This window comes from Hypanus sabinus, chromosome 10 (genome assembly GCF_030144855.1).
Source record: "Hypanus sabinus isolate sHypSab1 chromosome 10, sHypSab1.hap1, whole genome shotgun sequence".
In the NCBI taxonomy this organism is placed as follows: domain Eukaryota; kingdom Metazoa; phylum Chordata; class Chondrichthyes; order Myliobatiformes; family Dasyatidae; genus Hypanus; species Hypanus sabinus.
This window is the reverse complement of record NC_082715.1, coordinates 95,639,646-95,663,789: the sequence shown is the minus strand read 5'-3', so window position 1 is coordinate 95,663,789 and position 24,144 is coordinate 95,639,646. Positions and strand designations below refer to the sequence as shown.

The window sequence follows — 24,144 nt, the reverse complement described above, 5'->3', positions numbered from 1 at the left end:
ACATTCAATATGTCATCTGTAACTTTGACAAACTTCTATAGAGGCATAGTGGAGAGTATCTGACTGGTTGTATCATGGCCTGGCATGGAAACACCGATGCTGATGAAGGGAAGCACCTACAAAACATAGTAGATATGGCCCAGTCCATCAGGGTTAAAGCCCACCCCACCACTGAGCACGTCTACATAGAGTGCTGCCACAGGAAAGCAGCATCCATCATCACGGAACCCCACCATCCAGGGCATGCTCTCTTCTTGCTGATGCCATCAGGAAAAATGATGTAGTCTCTGCGTTTCTGACATGGAGTAATTTACTTCTGTGTTTTGTCTGCACTGAGTTGTCACGGCCTATGTTCCTAAAATCCTCCATTCTTGTTCTTTTCCATATCAGATCAATCTATGATGTTTCAATTTCATTGACTCAAACTCATCTGACTGACTTGTTTCAACCTCTTATTGGATATGGCCCAAGGCTACCATGTGGAACCTGATCAAACGCCTTACTAAAATCCATATACACCACATTCATTGCTTTACCTTCATCAATTTGTCATTCAGTCTTGTGAGACATACTCTACCCCATACAAAGCCATGATATATCCATAATCAGACCATTCTTCTCCAAATACTCATTAATCCTGTCTCTAAGAATCCTCTCCAATAATTTGCCCACCACTGCAGTAAAACTCACAGGCCTACAATTAACATGGTTACCCCCCCCCCCCACTCACTTTTTTAAACAAAGTAATACCATTTGCCACCCTCCCATTATCTAGTACTCCTGTGGCCGGTGAGGATGCGAACTCCATGCTAAAGGTGTAGCATCCTCTTCCCTTGTGTCCAATGTTAACCCGGGGAATATCCCAACTAGCACTGGGGACTTATCTATCCTAATGTTTTTGAAAAGTCTGCTTTCTTAACATCACCATGTTCAAGTATATCAGCCTGTTTTATCCTGTCCTCACAAATTCAAGGTCCTTCTCGCTGGTGAATATTGAAACAAAGTACTCTTTAAGGACTTGTTTAATGCCTTCACTCTGGTTATCCTCCTGTTCTTCACATATGTATAGAATGCCTTGGGGTTTTACTTAATCCTGCTCACCAAGGCCTTCTTATGTCTCCTGTCCATCCTCAGCTCCTTACTCGCCACCTTGTAACTGTCTAGAGATCTGTCTGATCTTTGCTTTCTGAATCTTAAGTAAGCTTCTTTCTTCCTTTTGATGAGATTCTCCACATCTAGAGCCTCCAGAAAGTGCTCACTAAATAACTTCCACCTTTCTGTTGTGCATTTCCCTGACCGAATCTGTTCCCAATTTATACTCCCTAGTTCATGCCTAGTAGTGTTATAATCCCCTTCCCTGAATTAAATACTTTCCAAGACCATTTGCTCCTGTCCCTCTGCAAGGTTATAGTAAAGGTCGGGCAACAACACATACAAAATGCTGGTGGAACACAGCAGGCTAGGCAGCATCTACAGGGAGAAGCGCTGACAACGTTTCGGGCCGAGACTCTTCGTCAGGACAAAGGTCGGGAGTTGTTGTCACTGTCTTTGAAATGCTCTCCCAGCGAGAGATCTGACATAGGTTTTTTTTCCAAAGTTGATGTTTCTTATCAATTGAAGTTTTTTAAGGACTCAAATTCAACTGATTTTGCTGAATACCAATGAAAATTAAAGTAACTATGTAAGCTGAACTAAAATAAAAACAATAAGAAAAATGAATCTTTATGGTTAAAGTTGTTTTCATCTGAGTACCCAGCAGTGGCAGTTTGAATTTTATATCCAGTTAATTACAAGATCTGTATTTATGCTATTCACAGTTGTCAAATTGCTTTTGTTTTTTGGTTATAGTAGACTTTTAAAGGTTGCCATCCATTTGAAAGAAACGAGAACCTCCTGAAGGAATCCGGATCACATCAGGTGCCTGAGGTTGGGTCATATGCTTAAAGGTGAGTTGGAAAGAAAACATTCCACAGCCACATTTTTGTTCATCTTGCGCACAGAACTAAAACAGTAGTGGATAGAAAGGAAATGTGACCAGCTGAAACATAGAAACACCCAGATGACTTTTTTTTTAAGGCCAGAGCAAGCTACTTACCTTGACGTTGTCAAATTTCTACTTTACAATATTATAAGTCATTGATCTGCAACATTGGTTCCAATTTTGCCAATATGCATGTGCAGTCAATTGCAGGTGGCATGAATTAATGTAGCGCAAAGATATCCTGGATACTGGAACCATCTGCTAGAAGAACTCAGCAGGTTGAGCAGCATCCATGAGAGGAAAGGAATTTTTGACATTTTATGTCGAAAACCTGCATTAGGACAGATGGGAGTTTTGACCCAAAACACTGACTGTTCCTTTCCTCTTACAGATGCTGAGTTCTTCCAGCAAATTGTTTGATCAATAATTCCATTTAATATCAGAGAATGTATACAATATACAACCTGAAATTTGTTGCTCCTAAACTTATGTACCTGCTAATGAAGAGCAAGTTTCAGTATGCTTGACCACCTTGTTTAGCATCTCTTAGATGGAGGATCAGATTCAGGTTTAATATAAGACCGTAAGATATAGGAGCAGAGTTGGGCCATCTGGTCCATTGATTCTGCTCTGTCATGTCATTATGGCTAATCCAATTTTCCTCTCAGATCTAATCTCCTGTCTTCTCCCTGTATCACTTCATACCCAAACCAATCAAAAATCAGTCAACCTCTGCCTTAAAAAATACATTGCCACAGCTGCTTGTGGTGATGAATTCCTGAATTTCAGTACTCTCCAGTTAAAGAAATTCCTCTTCATCTCCATTCTAAAAGGATGCCCCTCTATTCTGCAGCTGTGTACTCTGGTCTTAGACACTCCCACCATAGGAAACATCCTCTCCACATCCAGTCTATGAAGGCCTTTCTCCATTCGATAGGTTTCAGTGAGGTCACACCCATTTTTCTGAATTCTCATGAATACAGGTCCAGAGCCATCAAACAATCTTCAAATGAAAAACTATTCAATCTTGAAATTATTTTTGTGAACTTCCTTTGAACCTTCTCCAGCTTCAGTACATTCTTTCTAAGATAAGGGGCCCAAACCTGCTCTCAATACTCTCAAGTGAGGTCTCACCAGTGCTTTATAAAGTCTAAACATTACATCCTTGCTTTTATATTCTAGTCCTCTGGAAATGAATGCTTTCTAAATTGCCAAAAAGAATTGACAACCCGATAGTTAAACATACTTTACGTATATGGTTTCAATTTCGGAAATTTTTTGGGTTGACTCAGTTTGTTTTAAATATTCCTATTGTATACAATTGTTATTTTTATCCTTCTATTACAGACCAAGCTTATTCAGCTTGGAAGACTAAAGGATTACTACGATTTTCTGACTTATTTTTGGATAATTGTTTTATGTCTTTTGAGCAATTATCTAATAAATATAATTTGCCTAGATTTCATTTTTTTAGATATTTACAGATTAGGAATTTCTTAAATACTGTACTTCCTACTTTTCCAAATTTTGTGTCTTCAGGCATTTTGGAGAATTTGTTTGAACTAAGCCCCTTTCAGAAAGGGCTAATATCAAAACTTTACAATATAATTATGAAGATACAATCAGAGCCCTTTTACAAGACTAAAAATGATTGGGAAAGAGAACTTAACCTTACTATCTCTATTGAGAATTGGGATAAAATTCTTCAATTAGTTAATACATTATCTATATGTGCTAAACATTCACTAATACAGTTGTGCACAGGGCTCATATGTCCAAGGATAAATTGGCTCATTTTTATTCCTATATAAATCCTATTTGTGATAGATGTCAGTCTGAGATAGCGTCTTTAACTCATATGTTCTGGTCGTGTCCGCTTTTGGAAAAATATTGGAAAGATATTTTTGATATTATCTCTGCGGTATTGAATATTGATTTACAACCTCATCCTATTACTGCAATTTCTGGTTTACCAATGATGGAGTCACTCCATTTATCCTCTTCCGCTTATCAAATGATTGAATTTCTTACACTAATGGCTAGAAGATCTATTTTGTTGAATTGGAAAGAAATTAATCCTCCTACTGTATTTCATTGGTTTTCTCAAACTATGTTATGTCTAAATTTAGAAAAAATTAGAAGTGGTGTATTTGATACTTCTATTAAATTTGAAAAGATATGGAGACCATTTATTCAATATTTTCATATGATGCAATATGATCCTGTTCCAGGCCTATTTGATTTTCCAGTTTTGATTCTATATATGTTGAGAGGATCGGAGTTGACGACACTGATGACTTTGTATTTTTGTGAGATATTATAAACAGCCCTTTTTTTTTCTTTTTCCATTTTTTCTTTTTTTTTCCTTTTTTCTTTTTTTTCCTTATTAGTTACTAGATTATTAGATTAGTTTTTTTGCATAATTTGTTTTCTCTTTTTTTTTCTTTTTTCTGTTTTTTATTATATATTATGATGTACATAGGTTTGCCTTGTTTATTTGTATATTGTATCATTTATGATTTGGGAATACCCATTTATACTGTAATCATTGCTGATATATTCTTTCATGTTCAGTTGAATTGTGTATGTTTGTAATCCCATTATCTATGGTACTAATATTATTTTGTTGATATTAATAATAATAATAATAAAGATTAAAAAAGAAAAAGAAAGAAATGAATGCTAACATTACATATTCCTTCTTCATCACTGACTCAATCTGCAAATTAACCTTTAGAGAATCCTGCACAAGGACATCAAGTCCCTTTGCACCTCAGTTTTTTTTTGTATTTTCTCTCTGTTTAAAAATAATCAACCCTTTCATTTCTAAAAAAGTGCATGACCATACACTTTCCCACACTGTATTCCATCTGCCCTTTTTTTGCCCATTCTCCTAATCTAAGTCCTTCTGTAGCCACTCTAATTCCTCAAAACTACCTGCCCCTCCACCCATCTTCATACTGTCTGCAAACTTTGAAACAAATCCATCATCCAAATTACTGACACATCACGTAAAAAGAATTGGTCCCAACACAGACCCCTGTCACTAGTTACTGGCAGCCAACCAGAGAAGGCTCTCTTTATTCCCCTCCTGCCAATCAGCCAATGCTTTATCCATGTTAGATTCTTTCTTGTAATACCATGGGCTTGTAGCTTGTGTAGCCTCATGTGTGGCACCTTGTCAAAGTCCTTTTGAAAAACCAAGTACACATCAAACAATTCTTCTTTTTCTATCCTGCTTGCTGTTTCTTCCGAAGAATTCCTTGATTTGTCAGGCAAGATTTTCCTTTGAGGAAACCAAGCTGACTACAGCCTATTTTATCATGTGCCTTTAAGTATACTCATTATAACTTTTATATATGAAATTAGCTGTTTTGCAGCAGCAGTACAATGCAAAATCATAAAATTACCAGTAATTTCAAAATGAATAAGGAGGTAGTGTTTGTGGGTTCATGGACCATTGAAAAATCTGGTGGTTAAAGGGTAGAAACTGTTCCTGAATTGTTGAGTGTGGGTCTTCAGGCTCTTGTACCTTCTATTGATTATAGTATCAAAAAGAAGCATGTCCTAAGTACTGATTGATGATGCCTTCTTGAGGTATCACCTCTTGAAAGTGTTCTTGATGGTGGGAAGGGTTGTGCCTGTGATAGAACTAACTGAATCAACAGCCCTCCGCAGTCTCTTGAGATCTTGTGTATTGAAGGCTCCATACCAGGCTGTGATACATCATGAAGATGGTGGAGTATGTCATTAAAATGTAGGTTATAATCAATACCTGTACCTGGCTGGAAGCCCAAGATTAGTTTTTAGTCATATACATCAGGAAAGCACTAGATCCTTTTTCCAATCAGAATGCTCTCCACCAAAAATCTAAAGAAACTTGCATGAGACATTGTCATACCAAATCTTCTCAAACTCTTAACAAAGTATAATACTTGCATTTACCCCTGTTCACTCCAAACATAGAGCAAAAATCTGCCACTTATGTTCTTTATTACATGGGTTAATTTACACTTATCATGTCCATCCTTAATGGCTTTGAATTATAATACTAATCATCTAACACTGATTCAGTTTTCTCTCCTTTATACTGAAACTCAACTCCTCTTGAAACTCACTATGTTCCCTGTGAAGTCAAGATAAAAATTAAGAACTTTGCTCAGATCATAAATTGTGTTTTACCATGTTTTTTGACCCAATTTTGTTTTGTGCAGTCAAGTATAATTGTATTTGAAGGTAGAATCATTTCCAATGTAGAAAATATAGGATTCAATAGATCATACTATTTACTTTTGCATAAGAGTTTTAATAACTTTTTTTTAAAAGAAAAAGTATATAAATTTTCTGGTGATAATATATCACTCTCTGTAGAGCTGACAATATTTGATATCAGTGCAGAGTCTGATATGGCTCAAAGGCTCTGTCCATTTAAGCCATTCACAAATTATAATGTACAGAAGGCAGACTTCACCTTCTCCAAATACAGCAGGAAGATGTCTGAGGTCACATAGTATTGCATCAGCATATTATATTTCAGTTCTATTTTTACATTACCTTTTACTTACTGAAAATACCATTAATAAAAACATAAGCACAGTCAACACCATATCACCCTTTAAAGAGTTTTCACTTGGTATAATCAGATCATTCTCAAGAACATAAATTACATGTGCAAGTTAATTTTAAAAAATGTATTTAGAATAATTGTATCAAATACATCCAGTTTTAAACAAAGGTGGGAGTTATGCATAGCAGTATTAAAAATATTATATAAACCATTCTCAATATAATCCAATTGGTATGTTGTTCAGTTGACAGCAAACCAGCTTTCCTGTTGCTTTTTTTTGGAACTGTTATGCAGTGAAAGCATGAATCTCTTCATTGGTAATTCCTAATTCTGTGCAGAAGCTGTAGAAGAGGTAAAAAAAAACAAGAAGTCAAACGTATGATATTTACAAGAACCAAAATATCAAAAGTTTTGTGCAATCCAAAATTGTTTTTCAGACTTTTCCCAGACAATTGTGGGTTGAAATTTGTCCTGTGTTGTACACTTTACAAGTACAAAATATGTGTACAGCCAACAATTCGTAAAGCTCATTCTATCTGAAATTGTACGGCAGGATAATATTTGAAACTAATTTACCAAATCTAATAGGGAATCAAGAATTAAGTTTCCAGTGAAAAGAGGTTTACATATCCACAGAAACATACATATCTTGCACTAACTCTCATGGTCCCAGAATACATCCCACAGAATCTGGAAAGGTCACCAAAGCCTCTACTTTCTGAGGAGGCTGAAGACAGCTGGACTATACAAACTTACACTCATGTCCTTGTATAAAGTGCAGTAGAGAACACCCTAACAAGGTGCATCACTGCATGATATAGAAACTGTATTGCCACAGATAGGAAGGCCTTACAATGAGTAGTCAAAACTGCCCAACTAATCAAGGACATGTATAAAGAAAGGTACCTAAAAAGGGCCAGTAACATCATGAAGAATCCTATCCACCCTGCTCATGGACTGTTGGTCTTACTCCCATCAGGAAAGAGGCTATGGAGCATCCACGCTAGGACTACCAGACTTAAAAACAGTTACTTTCCCCAAGCAGTAAGGCTGGTCAGAACCTCCACACCCACCATCAGCACTAATTTATCATTTCCTGTCAGTCACTATATGTACAGGTACTCCTGTGCCCAGTGTCACTTTATGAACCTACAATCAAGCTACGTATAGAAGCTATCTTAAGTATTTATTGGGTTTTTATTTTTTTTCTTACTGTGTGATTTTTTTTTGTGCCGGATTAACGGTTATTTTCTTCTCATTTACACTCGTGTACTGCAAATAACATTAGACAATCTTGAACTGTGTGAGTGCACAGGGCTGACTGTTCCTTCTCATACCACTGAAACAGCTCACAGTTTCAGCCACTCAGATTCAATCTTGACCTCCAGTGCTATTTGTGTACTTGTTCCTGTGTAGCCTTGGCAGGCTGAATGGCCCCTTTTTACGTTGCAAAGAATTAATAAGTGAATATATCAAAATATTAAAATAAAAAACTCGGCATAACACACTATTCCAATAACCTGCAAAAGCTCACAGAAAGCTGTAGCAATTAATACTTAAGTTATCCCTAACATAAATTATTATTATTTAGAGATAGATCTTGGAACAGTCCATTCCAGCCCAAATGTGCTGTGCCACCAAATACCCTCCCTATTTAATCCTAGCCTAATCACAGTTTACTATAATCAACTAACATACTAAATGGTATGTTTTTGGACTGTGGGAGGAAACCCAGAGAAAACCCATGAGGCCACAGGGAGAACATTCAAATTCCTCACAGACAGCACTGGAATTGAACGCCCCGAGGTGTAATAGCATCGCTTTGTTATTTCACCATGGCACCTCCCCCCCCCCTCCACCAAACTGCCCATTTAGAATTATTTTTACAATTTAGTCTCATTTTGCACATGTAATATTATTAATATAGGCACAATGATTAATTTAAAAACTAGCAGATATTAGTCATAATCACAGAGCACAGAAGCAGACTTTCTGGCCTATGAGTACCCTTGCACTCTAATTCCATTTAACAGCACCTGGTCCAAAACTTCTGTTCCTTGGCAATTAAGTGCTCATCTTGATAATACTTAAATGCTGTGATGGTCTCTGTCTTCACCAATGATTCAGGCAAATTAGCAAAATGTCACGGTTTATAATCTTTATACTTCACTATTAATAAAACAAGGGGAATATCATAGAGTATAGTGAATCTTTTGCAAATTACAGTACTGCTGTTGGGATATTGTATATATACAGTGCCAATTTTTCAGCTATATAGCACCCTGGTCAGACCCCACTTGGAGTACTGTGCTCAGTTCTGGCCACTTCTCTACGGGATGTGGAAACTATAGAAAGGGTGTAGAGGAGATTTACAAGGATGTTGCCTGGATTGGGGAACATGCCTTATGAGAATAGGTTGAGTGAACTCAGCCTTTTCTCTTTGGAGTGGCAGAGGATGAGAGGTGATCTGATAGAGGTGTCTAAGATGATAAAAGGCATTGATCGTGTGGATAGTTAAGTCGCATTTTCCCCAGCACTGAAATGGTTAACATGATGGGGCACAGTTTTAAAGTGTTAGGAAGTAGGTACAGAGGAGATGTCAGGGGTAAGTTTTTTTTTACGCAGAGAGTGGTGAGTGCATGGACAGTAACTTTGTAGTATTTACTGTGTAGATATATTAACTGTGTAGCTTAGGCTTTATGCTTGAGGTCATGGTTTGCTGGAAAACAAATCTTCTCCCAAGTCGCAGTTCTCTTGCAGACTTCATCAGGTTTTTCTCCAGGATTCCCCTGTATTTTGCTGCATTAATTTTACTCTCTACATTCACGTGCCTTCCAGGGCCTTCTGCAGTGAAGCATCCCCACAGCATGATGCAGTTGCCACCATGCTTCACGGTAGGAATGGTGTATTTTTGATAATGTGCTGTGCTTAGCTTATGCCAAACATATCGATTAGTCTAATGCAGGGGTGGGCAAACTTTTTGACTTGAGGGCCACAAAGGGTTCTAAAATTTGACAGAGGGGCCGGACCAGGAGCAGATGGACGGAGTGTTTTGGTAATACACCTCATAAGAGAAAATAAAATATCATGGGATATGTAGAAAACATGTGCTTTAATTTCAATTGAAAATGAACAAATGCATTACAACAAAAAATCTCTCTTTGAAGTCCCATGATATTTAGCTATTTATTGAAATGACTTTTAAAACACTGAAAATTAAATGAATAAAATACAGCTTTTTTTAATAGTAACAGTTATTATTTTAAAGCACTAAAAATTCTGTTATCCTTCAAGATATTATCATCATCACTCTCCTCCTGACTGTCTTTATTTCAAAAACGGTAGGAGATGCAGGTCAACTTGTTCTGCTCCTTCTTATTCAATTGTCCCCTGTGCCAAAACTCAACAACGACCCGCACAATGACATAACAGTGAGAGCGCGCCAGTATGCGGAGCGCGTTATTTGATCTGGAGCGCATTTTTTTTATTTTGAGAACGTACGTGCAGCTGCGCACTACTGATGTCCATCACTTAACAGAAATGACATGTAACATGTAAGGCTTATTGAAAAAAAATTTTCAAATGCATTTTTTACATAACACAACGGAGAAACTTATTTTTAATTTCAGTGGGAACAGTGTTGTTGGTCTCCCTTTTTAGCCAGCGCATCAAAGTCTGGATTTAGTTTTGTTGTGGCGATTCTCAGGATGGATCTGAGGTGTTGGTCAGTTAACTTAGATCTGTGGCTGGCTTTGTTGATGTTCATGACGCTGAACGCCTGTTCACACAAATAGGTCGAGCGGAACAAAGAGTAAAGCGCAAATGTGGAGTAATACGCTGCACCTCAACAAAGGTCAGTGTGTAGCGGTGTGCTACATGCAGCGCTAAAATTACGACACGGAGTCGGTAACTGCAGTCGAAGAAAAAAACTTTATTCGAAATCCCCAGCCTCACTTTTAAACCTCCCTCAACCAGCCCCCCTGCGCAGAGGCTCCAAAGCTCTGTGCTCGCAAATCCCCGCAGGCTATCCCCCTTAGCCGGAACGCTGGCTAATTGTGAGCCTGTTCGGATGTGCCAGGAAATGGGTCGCCACAAATGTATATAGAGTGCGTCATCTATTGGGAAAACGCCAGAATTGCGGGGAAAAAATGTTAACAAGGTTTATTAATCAAGTTCATCAAGTTCTGCAGGCTGGATTAAAAAGCTTAATGGGCCGCATATGGCCCGCGGGCCGTAGTTTGCCCATGCCTGGTCTAATGGCTAAAAAGCTGACTTCAGTGTCTCCCACACACCTTCTGGCAAACTCTAGCCAAGATTTAACGTGCATTTTTTCAACAATATCTTTCCCTTTACCACCCTCTCATAAAGCTACAACTGGTGAAGCACCTGGTCAACAGTTGTACACACAGTCTCTCTCATCTCAGCCTCTGAAGCTTGTAACTCCTCCAGAGTTGTCATAGGTCTCTTGGTGGCCTCCCTCATTAGTCTCCTTCTTGCATGGTCATTCACTTTTTTTGAGGACGGTGATCTCTAGGCAGATTTACAGCTGTGCCACATTCTTTCCATTTCTTGATGACTGCCTTAACAGTACTCCATTGGATATTCAGTGACTTGGAAATTTTCTGGTATCAATCTCCTCACTTGCACTTTTCAATAACCTTTCATGGAATTGCTTGGAGTGTTCTTTTGTCTTCATGGTGTAATTGTTGCCACGATACTGACTCACCAGCAGCTGGATATTCCTGATTCTCGGTGTATTTTACAATAGTCAATTGAAACACCTTGACTGCTCACAGGTGATCACCATTTAACTAATTATGTGACTTCTAAAACTAATAGGCTGCAGCAGTGACTTCTCCCTATAAAATTTCACACCCTTACTAATCAATGTACTGTTTTGTTGTGTTGTTGTTGGCAAAACAAAGTTGGGTACTCCATACCTCTATCACCATGCCAAAAGTATACATTTGTAAGTGCCTTAAAAACTTAAGAGCTGAAGGGAGTGGGATTGACGAACACTGCTTCTCATCTTATGTAGACCAAGGTTTGATTAGGCCAACATCCTTGGAAGAGACTACCTGTAAGAGATAAATTGGGAAATCACTGGATTGGAGCATGTAGGGACCCAAGCATAGGTTCTGAGGGTGTAGAGATAGCTCCAGTCTGGGACCACACATTCTGAAAGAGTGTTTGGCCTTAAAGATAGACCAATCAGAACAAGGCCAATTCAAAATAATCAATCAGGAGTAGGAAAATCAGATCCAGCCAATTAGTACTGAGCATTAAGCTCTGCCTTACTCACTCGAGAAGGTACATAAGGAGGTGTCTCTAGGGGAACTTGTTATTTGACTAACTAGTACTTGAGGAAGATGGTTGGGTTTTACCCCTGAAGTATTGCAATCAGTGTCTGTAAGTATGCAACTGTTAATGCCAAAGGATAGTATGCATAGATTTCTCCTTTTTAAACCAATCTGTTGTTGATTTACACCTGTCTTTTAGATAGTTGTCTTGTTGCATTTTCCAGCTTCTAATAAGCTTCAGGTGACAAGACTGCTACCCTGCTGTGCTCCTATAAAATGTCTTGATAACATTTTGAATTCATTGTTCCCTCAATGACTGCAAGTGTCCAAGTCCTGAGGCAGTAAAGCAGCCCTTCCACCATGCTTCACAGATGGGGTGAGGTGTTGGTGTGCGGTGCCTCTTTTCCCCTAAACATAGTGGTGTGTTTTTCTGCCAAAAAAATCAACTTTTGTCTCATTTGTCTACAAAACGTTGTCCCAGAAGCATTGTGGAATATCCAGGTGGCCTTTTGCAAACTTAAGATGTGCAGCAATGTTCTTTTTTGAGCAGTTGTTTCCTCTGGTGTTCTTCTTTCATAAACACCATTCTTGTTCAATGTTTTTCTTATAGTGGACATGTGACCAGAGACATTAACAAGTTCTAGGGATTTCTGCAGGTCTTCTGCTGTTACCCTTGGGTTCCTTTTCACCTCCTTCAGGATTGCACATTGTGCTTTTGGTGTGATTACTTCAGGATGCCCACTCCCAGGGAGAGAAGCAACAGTACTGAATTCCTCCATTTGTAGACAATCTCTCTTATTGTGGACTGATGAACACTCAGGTCTTAAGAAATGCTTTTGTAGCCTTTCCAGCTTCAAGCATCTCTACAATTCTTCCCAAGTCCTTAGAAAGTTGCTTTGATTGAGGTAAGGTGCATGTAAACAAATCTCTCTTGAGAAGAGCAGGCTCTGTCAGTACTCTGACTTTGTTGTCTTTATGGGGTAGGGCAACACTACAACTCACACCTCCAATCTCATCTCATTGACTGGAACACCTGACTCCAAATAGCTTTGACATACTTTTTTTGAATCCAGACTATAAATGTTTAAATGGCGTACTCAGTATTGATGAGAAGAATTGTGGATTAGTTTAGGCAAATTGTGTTTGATTCTTGTGATATAGCTGAAGATCAGACTGTATTTTATGAGCAACTAATGCAGAAAAACCAGCTAATTGCAAAGACTTGTTCTTGTAACTGTGTGTGCGTGTATGTATAATATTTGCAATTTTTCAGTCCTTTGGAACCATTCCAGAATCGAGGGGCTCATGAAAGATTACTAATAAAACATCTGCAATCTATTCAGCTACCCCTTTAGAATCCTGAGGTGTCATATAACTTGTCTGGGTGACTTGTCTGCCTTCGGACTCCTCAGCTTCCTTACCAACTTCTTGATAATTGTGAATACACTCACTTCTGCTCCTAATACACTTGAATTTCTGGCATGCTACTGGTGTCTTCCACAGTGAAAACTGATGCAAAATACTTATTCAGTTCTTTGGCCAAGTGTTGTCCCCATTACTTCCTCTTCAGTGTCATTTTCCAAAGGTCCAATGTGCATTCTTTTAACTCTTTGGGGGCACTTTTTTTGTGGATTGTTGCGAAGAAAAAGCATTTCAGGGTGTATATTGTATACATTTCTTTGACATTTAATGTACCTTTGAAACCTGCTGTATACACTTCTGAAAAACATTTGGTATCCTCTGGCTAGTTTCTAGTTTTCCTACATATTTTAGTTTTACTCTCCTTGTTTTTATTTACCTTCTGTTGGTTTTTAAAGTTTCCTAACCTTTTAGCTTCCCACTGTTTTTTGGTGATATTGTGTGCTCTCTTTTCCCTTAATGCTGTTTTCACTTTCCCTTATCAGCCACGGTTGCCTCATTTTCCCTGGCAACCTCTTGAAATGGAATTTAGATTTCCTTTTCCTGCATTTAAATGACATTGCTCATCTTTTAGAATTGGCTGAGCATCAAGGCTGGGATGTCTGCCAATATGCAGATATTGATTTGCTTATCCTGCTAGGAGCTTTAGAAGATTTTGCTGAGACAATGTCGGTGGTAACTCTCCATGCTTTGAAGTGCTTTTGATAGCCTAAGTCCCAAAAAGAGATTAAAATCAATACATGCAAAAGCTGGAGGGATTCGGCCAGCCAGGCAGCATCTTTGGAGGGAAATGAACGTTTTGGGTCAAGACCCTTCATCGGGACTGAGTTAGCATGAAATGTCAACTCTTGATTTGCTTCCATAGATGCTATCTGACCTGCTGAGTTCCTCCAAAAATTTGTGTTTTCTCAAGATTTCCAGCATCTGTAGAATCTTGTGTCTACATAGAATAAGGTAGAACTTTGTGCTGGGTGCAAGGACTTAACCTTTAAACACAGTTCTCATATGGCCAAATTCTGTTCTAGCTAATTTAAGGCAAAAGTAGATGTCGTAATTAAAGTCAGTCTTGATTGAGAGGCATTTTCTGGAACAATGGAAAATGGATCATGGTCCAAGAGCAAAGAGATCTATGTGGGGTAATGGCTTGTGTTCTGATGAAGGGTGTCAGAAAAGCAATGTTTCTCCTTTAATGGTTTTGCTTTCCACTGATGCCGAGTGTTTTCAGAACTTCATTTTTGTTTCATTTCTGCACTTTGTCATGTTACCACCAAGTAAAAACTACGGAAATTGCATCAACCTATGTAATTCCATATACAGGGCATAAAAGATTTAAAAATCTAATTATCTGCTGTTCTTAAAATTATTACCAAACCACAGATGTGCCTTTAATTAACTTTTCAATAAATGTTTATGCTTTGCATTGACAACATCTGCAAGCACTCTTCTGCTTTTTTATACATGGTGAAAGATGAACTATTTGTAAGTCTCTCTTATCTTACTAGCATCTGTTCATCATATCACATTGCACCCAAACTCAGAATGAATGCTAAATACCAATGGCAGCATTTGAAGGCCAACAATGCAGAATCATAAAAGTGAAGATGTGAATGAAAGTGATGCAAAAATCAAAACAATTGTAACATACTACATAGCCCCCCTCCCCCCCTCCCCCCCTCCCCCCTCCCCCCTCCCCCCTCCCCCCTCTCCCCCTCTCCCCCTCTCCCCCTCTCCCCCTCTCCCCCTCTCCCCCTCTCCCCCTCTCCCCCTCTCCCCCTCTCCCCCTCTCCCCCTCTCCCCCTCTCCCCCTCTCCCCCTCTGAAAATTTGAGTCACCATTTAGTACTGATATGAGAGGAAATAGATAACGATAGAATTCCAGTGGGTTCCAGTTAACTATGTCATCAGCTAATTGGGCCAGCTGCTTCTTGGGACATTTCAAAGACCAGAAACTTATCAGGAAAATAGCCAGATTACCTTTGTTTCGGACACTGTACCGCTTAAATGGGACAGCATAATGTTGCCCGTTTCTAACTAGCATCAGTCGGGTGCACTTGTGTGGCTGTGAGACTGTGCACAATGGTTACAGAGCAGAGTTTTTAAAATAGTGTCAGTTGTATGTGTTTGTGTTCAAAAAGCAGTGTTTTTTGTCACTGATAGTGAGAAATGAGCAGTAAGACAATTTGGAACTGTTTTGCTTACTGTGGTTTCAAGCACTTAGGTTTGGAGATGCCAGAATGGCTGTGGGTAAAAATAACATAATTTCACTACTTCAGAACTATGAAGAATTTGAAAGTATAATCGTCTTGAATATTACAAAGAAGATTTGGATGGAAACCATTACTTCCCAACCTTTTTAACCTAACACCCTCTCTTTCTTCCCCCCCCCCCCCCCCCCAAAGCACTTTCAAACTTGCCAACATCCTCCTAAATCACCTTCTTGTCTATACCCCTCTTGGGTATAATGTACTTCCCTATGCCCCCATTATGTAAAATCATGCCTACCATATGTTAACATGAGAAAAATGACTCTGCTTTGAATTTTTATTTGTCTTTAACCTAGTTTACACAGTTCCTGTGCGCTGTACAGCAGCTTCAATATCAATGTGATCCTTGAGCTTGATGGATTTTGGCAAGAGTTGAAATATCTGGCTCAAGTTGTGACTGCAAAAGCCTTAAGTCCCCATGCATAACAATGTCCAAGCGGTTTCTGTTTTTTGTCGGTATGTGGCTCACTGCACTGAAGCCTCTTTCAACAAGGTAGCAGGCTGGAAATGCAATGAAGAGCAATGAATGTCATATGACAGTGTAGCCACATTCCACAAAAGACACCATTTTTTGAAAAACATTTTTACTACTTCATTCTAAATTTTGATAATGCTCTCTTCTTGTTCTTCCACCTTGCAAAGAATTGGGTTAATTACCCAGTCCATTCAAATCATTGAATCAATTCTTAAAATCCTTCTTCAGCGACTGTTGGTGTAAGTGGCACTCTTGCAAATCACCATCTGTAAAACGAAGTGCCATACTTTCCATGCAGGGAAAGAGAACATTCTTTACAAAATGCTGGAGGAACTCAGCAGGCCAGGCAGCACCTATTGGGGGGGGGGAGGGGGGGTGTACATTTCCCCAGTCAACATTTCAGGCCAAAACCATTTGGCAGTACTGGAGTAAAAAAGCTGAGGAGTATATTTGAAAGGTGGGTGGCATTTGGAGAGAAACGCCAAGCAATAGGTAAAACTTGGAGGGGGAAGGATGAAGCAAAGAGCTAGAAAGTTGATTGGTGAAAGAGACAGACGCCCATTGGTGAAGGAAGAAATGGGGGGGGGTGAAGAGAGAAGCACCAGAGGGAGGTGATGGGTGAGCAAGGAGATGACATGAGAGAGGGACGGGGGTGGGGGTGTGGAGGCATATTACTGGAAGTTTGAGAAATCGGTGTTCATGCCATCAGGTTGGAGGCTACCCAAACAGAATATAAGGTGTTGTTCCTCCAACCTAAGTGCGGCCTTATCTCAACAGTGGAGGAACTACAATTGTTCATCCCCGTTTGGCAAAAGAATAAACCAGGGAAGGTAGTGCACCCGTGGCAGACAAGGAAAACTAGGGATAGTAACAAGTCCAAAGAAGAAACATATAAATTAGCAAAAAAATTTGACTGGGGACTGGGAAAAATTAAGAGACCAGCAGAGGAGGACAAAGGGCTTAATTAGGAAAGGGAAAAAAGACTGAGAGAAAGCTGGCAGGGAACATAAAAACTGACTATAAAAGCTTTTTTATATATTTTTATATATATATGTGTGAAAAGAAAGATTGGTCAAGACAAATGTCGGTCCTTTACAGTCAGAAACAGGTGAATTGATCATAGGGAACAAAGACACGGCAGACCAATTGAATAACTACTTTGGTTCTGTCTTCACTATGGAGGACATAAATAATCTTCTGGAAATAGTAAGGGACCGAGGGTCTAGTGAGATGGAGGAACTGAGGGAAATGCATGTTAGTAGAGAAGTGGTGTTGGGTAAATTGAAGGGATTAAAGGCAGATAAATCCCCAGGGCCAGATGGTCTGCATCCCAGAGTGCTTAAGGAAGTAGCCCAAGAAATAGTGGATGCATTAGTGATAATTTTTCAAAACTCCTTAGATTCTGGATTAGTTCCTGAGGATTGGAGGGTGGCTAATGTAACCCCACTTTTTAGAAAAGGAGGGAGAGAGAAACCGGGGAATTACAGACCGGTTAGTCTGACATCGGTGGTGGGGAAAATGCTACAGTCGGTTAACAAAGATGTGATAACGGCACATTTGGAAAGAGGTGAAATCATCGGACAAAGTCAGCATGGATTTGTGAAAGGAAAATCATGTCTGACGAATCTTATAGAATTTTTTTGAAAATGTAACTAGTAGAGTGGATGTGGTATATTTAGATTTTCAAAAGGCTTTTGACAAGGTCCCACACAAGAGATTAGTGTGCAAACTTAAAGCACATGGTATTGGGGGTATGGTATTGATGTGGATAGAGAATTGGTTGGCAGACAAGAAGCAAAGAGTGGGAGTAAACTGGACCTTTTCATAATGGCAGGCAGTGACTAGTGGGGTACTGCAAGGCTCAGTGCTGGGACCCCAGTTGTTTACAATATATATTAATGATTTAGATGAGGGAATTAAATGCAGCATCTCCCAAGTTTGCGGATGATACGAAGCTGGGCGGTGGTGGTAGCTGTGAGGAGGATGCTAAGAGGATGCAGGGTGACTTGGATAGGTTAGGTGAGTGGGCAAATTCATGGCAGATGCAATTTAATGTGGATAAATGTGAGGTTATCCACTTTGGTTGCAAGAACAGGAAAACAGATTATTAACTGAACGGTGGCCGATTAGGAAAAGGGGAGGTGCAACAAGACCTAGGTGTCATTGTACACCAGTCATTAAAGGTGGTGAAAAAGGCAAATGGTATGTTGACATTCATAACAAAAAGATTTGAGTACAGGAGCAGGGAGGTTCTACTGCAGTTGTACAAGACCTTGGTGAGACCGCACCTAGAATATTGTGTGCAGTTTTGGTCCCCTAATCTGAGGAAAGACATTCTTGTCATAGAGGGAGTACAGAGAAGGTTCACCAGATTGATTCCTGGGATGGCAGGACTTTCATATGAAGAAAGACTGGATTGACTAGGCTTATACTCACTGGAATTTAGAAGATTGAGGGGGGGATCTTATTGAAACGTATAAAATTCTAAAGGGATTGGACAGGCTAGATGCAGGAAGATTGTTTCCGATGTTGGGGAAGTCTAGAATGAGGGGTTACAGTTTAAGGATAAAGGGGAAGCATTTTAGGACCGAGATAGGGAAAAATTTCTTCACACAGAGTGGTGAATCTGTGGAATTCTCTGCCACAGGAAACAGTTGAAGCTGGTTCATTGGCTATATTTAAGAGGAAGTTAGATATGGCCTTTGTGGCTAAAGGGATCGGGGGCATGGAGAGAAAGCAGGTACAAGGTTCTGAGTTGGATGATCAGCCATGATCATACTGAATGGCAGTGCAGGCTCGAAGGGCTGAAAGGTCTACTCCTGCACCTATTTTCTATGTTTCTATGCTGTTAGCATTAGCAATGCCTCGTTGTCTCACAATTGACTCATCTAGTTATATCCAAAAAAAATTTTGTAGCTCTATGCATGGTTGATATTCTGTCTCACTCATTTCATCAATATGATGAGCTGCAGAGTTATTGCTCAGAGTAATTGATTTTTAAATACTGGCATCCATTTTGAGAACAGCGGTGAGCATTTCTGATACATCAGATTTACCAAGGGTAAATCATGCTTGACTAATCTGTTGGGAGTTTTTCGAGGATGTAACCAGGAAGTTAGACTGGGGAGATCCAGTGGATGTAGTGTACCCCGATTTTCAGAAGGCATTTGATAAGGTCCCACATAGGAGATTGGTGGGTAAAATCAAAGTTCAGGGCATCGGGGGGAAGACATTGACATGGATAGAAAACTGGTTGGCAGATAGAAAGCAAAGGGTAGAGGTGAATGGGTGTTTCTTGGAATGGCAGGTGGTGACTAATGGGGTGCCACAGGGCTTGGTATTGGGACCACAGCTGTTTACAATTTATGTCAACGATTTGGATGAAGGCATTGAAAATAACATCAGCAAGTTTGCTGATGATACTAAGCTGGGTGGCAGTGTGACATGTGATGAGGATGTTAGGAGAATTCAGGGTGACTTGGATCGGCTGGGTGAGTGGGCAGATACTTGGCAGATGACGTTTAATGTGAATAAGTGTGAGGTTATCCACTTTGGGAGTAAGAACAGGAAGGCAGATTATTATCTGAACGGTGTAGAGTTAGGTAAGGGAGAAATACAAAGAGATCTAGGAGTCCTTGTTCATCAGTCACTGAAGGTGAATGAGCAAGTGCAGCAGGCAGTGAAGAAGGCTAATGGAATGTTGGCCTTTATTACAAAGGGAATTGAGTACAAGAGCAAGGAATCCTCTTGCATTTGTACAGAGCCCTGGTGAGACCACACCTGGAGTATTGTATACAGTTTTGGTCTCCAGGGTTAAGGAAGGACATCCTGGCTGTAGAGGAAGTGCAGTATAGACTCACGAGGTTAATTCCTGAGATGTCTGGACTGTCTTACGCAGAGAGGTTAGAGAGACTGGGCTTGTATACGCTGGAATTAAGGAGATTAAGAGGGGCTCTGATTGAAAAATATAAGATTATTAAGGGATTGGACAAGATAGAGGCAGGAAATATGTTCCAGATGCTGGGGGAGTCCAGTACCAGAGGGCATGGTTTGAGAATAAGGGGTAGGTCATTTAAGACAGAGTCAAGGAAAAACTTCTTCTCCCAGAGAGTTGTGGGGGTCTGGAATGCACTGCCTCGAAAGGTAGTGGAGGCTAATTCTCTGGATGCTTTCAAGAAGGAGCTAGATAGGTATCTTATGGATAGGGGAATCAAGGGATATGTGGACAAGGCAGGAACCGGGTATTGATAGTAGTTGATCAGCCATGATCTCAAAATGGTGGTGCATGCTCAAAGGGCCGAATGGTCTACTTCTGCATCTATTGTCTATCGGGCATTATTAAACTTTCACAGATTGTATCAATTTTCCTCACTTTGCTATCATTTTTGAAATGTTTTAAGAAGGAATGAGTCCAACATCAAGGTCATTTTTGGCTTTCTTGGCAAATGACTTGAGCACACATTTTTCAAATGCTTCTTTAATCTTCTGGAACTGAGTAACATCATGAGTAGCCTTTTCAGGGTGTCTTTTACAGAAATGTTCCTGCAACCATATCCAGTTATGTAAGATTGTATTGATGTAGTTTGTTTCTTAGCATGATTAGAATTCAAGGCTTCACTACCCTGAGACTTGGATTGTATCATGCATATTTATCCATCATTAAAGGAATGGCGAGGCAAAGATTAAAACAATCACAACAGTGAAAATTACTTTGACAAGGATTCAGATTGGAATCTGAATGTTAGTCAGGACAGAGCTGGTGTTCAGCAAGCTAACTTTATATTTTTCCAGTTAGTGCAATTGACTAATCACACAAGGGCTCATGGTCTCTTACTACCCCTTCTCTCCCCCCCCCCCCCCATGACATCCATTTCCCCTACTGACCCCTTATGGCATTATGGCGTGGTACCACCCCACTGGCAATCACTGATCTAAAGCATTGTTGGAAAGTAGTCCATTATCTGCACTAGGTGTCTCTGCTGATTTTGTTCATTCTGAGTCAATCAAAAGAAAAAGCTAGGCACACTGAACTTCAGTTGATAACTTTTAGAGTTTTGGAGTACTATTGGTAATGTTCTAATTTATTTTATATTCATTTAAATATTTGTTACTCAGTTACATGGCAATTTGTCTTTTCTACCTTCAACTATTTCCATGAAACTTTGGATAATTGGGGCAACCATTTAATTGGGCTTGATGTGTTCCAATTACCCAGAATCCACGATTTTTTGAATGAGTTGAAGTATTAAACAAAGTCTGGCCAGGTCAAGGTTTTGCTGGTAAGGCCTGCATTAAGTGCCAATGCCTAAGTGTCCTTTGAACCTCTTCAGTCCTTCTGATGAAAGTACTTTCCTGATGCTATTAAATAGTAATTTCAGGAGTTAGACCCAACGATGATGAAGGATCAGTGATGTATTTCCAAATGAGGATGGACGACCTGCACAGGAACATGCAGGTAACGTTGTTCCTTATTGGTTGCGGGCTTTAGCAGGTAATGCCAGCGCAGTATAGGAGAGTAACTGCAGTGTTCATTGTATATGGTACATGTTGAAGCATTTTTGTGCTAATGATTGAGGAATTAATGTTTTGAATAATCAGTGAAGTGTCTGTCAAGTAGGCTGTTTTGTTATGGATAGTATCAACCTTTGAGAGTTATTGTCATTGCACTCAAATGTAAATTGGGACCATTCCAGACGAGTTGAGGGTAGAAAGCCTTTAGCTATCAGAAGGAAGCACTTGCCATATTTATACTGCTGGTTCAGTTGAGTTTCCAATTAGTGTTGAAACCCCCAAATTGATCATGGGGAAATTTGGTGATGGTAGTGTAATTGAAAATCAAGGCTCGATGATTGTTCTTTGTTTGTGAGAGTCATTGCATAGTATTTTTCCGGCACAAATTTTATTTGATACTTAGTCTCCGCCTACAAGTTATCCAGATCTTATTGCACACAAGTATGGATTGCTTCATTAGCTTAGGAGTTAAAAATGGAATTAAACATTGTGAAGTTGTCAGCGAACATACTCACTTGGAAACTCATGATGAGAGAAAGGTCATTGATGTTGGGCCTGGGACACTGCTGTAACACCTGAGACAATGTCATAGGCCTGGGGGATTATTTACCTCCAGTATTCACAAACCTAAATGATCCTTTGTGACAAGTACAACTCCAATCAAGACTGAGGTTGAGTGGGCCTAGCAAACATCACATTGGGCAGGTTAATTGTGAATAAGTGCCACTTGATAACATTTAGAATTGATAGATTTCATTATTTAATGATTGATGATTTAAAAGTAGACAGATAGAGTGAATAGGACATAACTGCTGTATTACCATTGTTGCCATTATATACTCCCAAAATTATCCTCAGTTTCATCACTGACCAGGATCCACATACGATAACACCCTGACTATACCAGTTGGATATTCTTAAGTGAATAATTACTGCTCAACTCCCCCAAAGCCTTTCTACCAGCAAGAAGTAATTCAAGGAGGGTGGCAATACTAACTCTCATTGATTCAGTGAGTTTGAATGTCATTAAGCTGCAGTCACTGAATGCAAGTTCTTCCTGGGCAGCATTTCCACACATCAACATCTGCTTGGCCATTTCTTGTACCAACAGCAAAGACTTATCACAGCACATGCCATCTATAACATGTTTATCAATCACTTGCCTAAGCTACTCTAATAGCACCCTCACACATCTGCAAATACACCATCAAGAACAATAAGGGCTCACTGATGCCCAGTTTAGATTGCACCAGGACAATTTGACTTCAGACTTCATCATGCAAATAAGACCATAGGATATAAGCAGAATTAGGCCTTTAGGCCTATGAATCCATTTTCCCTCTCAGTCCCAATCTCCTGCTTTCTCCCTTCATGCCGTCTAATCAAGAATCTATCAATCTCTGACTTAAATATACCCAATGAATTGGCCTTCACGGCTACCTGTGGCAACATATTCCAGATTCTCTCTGGCTAAAGAAATTACCCCATATCTCCATTCTTAATGGATGGCCCTCTAGTCTGTGGCTGTCCTCTGGTTTTAGACTCCCCCAAGCAAACATTCTCTCCACATCTGCTTTCTCAAGGCCTTTAACATTTATACCTTTCATTGAGCTCACCCCTAATTCTTCTGAATTCCATTGAGTAGAGGCCCAGAGATGACAAATGCTCTTCATATGACATGCTTTTCAATCCCAAATCATTTCTGTGAACCTCCTTTGAATACTCCCCAATGACAGCACATCCTTTCTTAGACAGCAGGCCAAAAACTGCTCTGAATACTCCAACTGCTGCCTCACCAGTGCTTTATAAAGCCTCGATATTACATCTGTGCTTTTATGTTCTAGTCTTTTTGAAATAAATACTTGCATCGCATTTGCCTTCCTCTCCACCGACTCAACCTGAAAATTAACCTTATGGAATCCTGCACAAGGACTCCCAAGCCCCTTTGCACCTCAGGTTTTCATACACTTCCTAACACTACTCCATCTGACACTACCTTGCCCATGCTCCTAATCACAAGTCCTTCTGCAGCCTCTCTACTTCTACCGAATTGCCTGCCCCTCTACCTATCTTCATATCATACATAAACGTTGCGACAAATCCATTAATTCTGTCATCCAAGTCATTGACATATAATATAAAAAGCAGTCCCGATACAGATCCCTGCAGAACACCAACAGCCAACCAGAAAAAGGCCCCCTGTATTTCTAATCTTTGCCTTCTGCCAATGCTTTATCCATGCTCTTGCCTTTCCTGTAATACCATGGGCTCTTAATTTGTTTAACAGGTTCATGTGTCGCACCTTGTCAACGGCGATCTGAAATCCAAGTACACAACACCTATCAGGTCTCTTGTCTATCCTGCTTGCTATTTCTTCAAAGAATTCAAACAGATTAGTCAGGCAAGATATTTCCCTTGAGGAAACCATGCTGAGTATGGCCTATTTTATCATGTGCCTCCAAGTACCCCAAAATCACATCCTTAATAGTCAACTCCAACATCTCCCACCCACTGAGGTCAGGCTAACTGGCCTATAATTTCCTTTCTTCTGCCTCTTACCCCCCTTGAAGAGTGGAGTGACATTTGCAATTTTCCATTTCTTGGGAAGCATACCAGAATCAATTGGTT

At 39.7% G+C, this 24,144-nt stretch overlaps 1 protein-coding gene across 2 annotated transcripts in view; it reads right to left on the bottom strand.

Annotated features, from left to right (window-relative positions):
* Positions 1-6,272: 6,272 nt before the first annotated feature.
* The window catches only part of LOC132400862 (cytochrome b5 reductase 4), a 126,517-nt gene continuing 108,645 nt past the window's right edge, over positions 6,273-24,144 (bottom strand). For both annotated transcript variants that reach the window (XM_059982338.1, XM_059982339.1), the window contains one exon: positions 6,273-6,889. In XM_059982338.1, the coding sequence (XP_059838321.1) occupies positions 6,835-6,889 (55 nt within the window). In that variant the 3' untranslated portion in view covers positions 6,273-6,834. The remainder of the gene's footprint in view (positions 6,890-24,144) is intronic.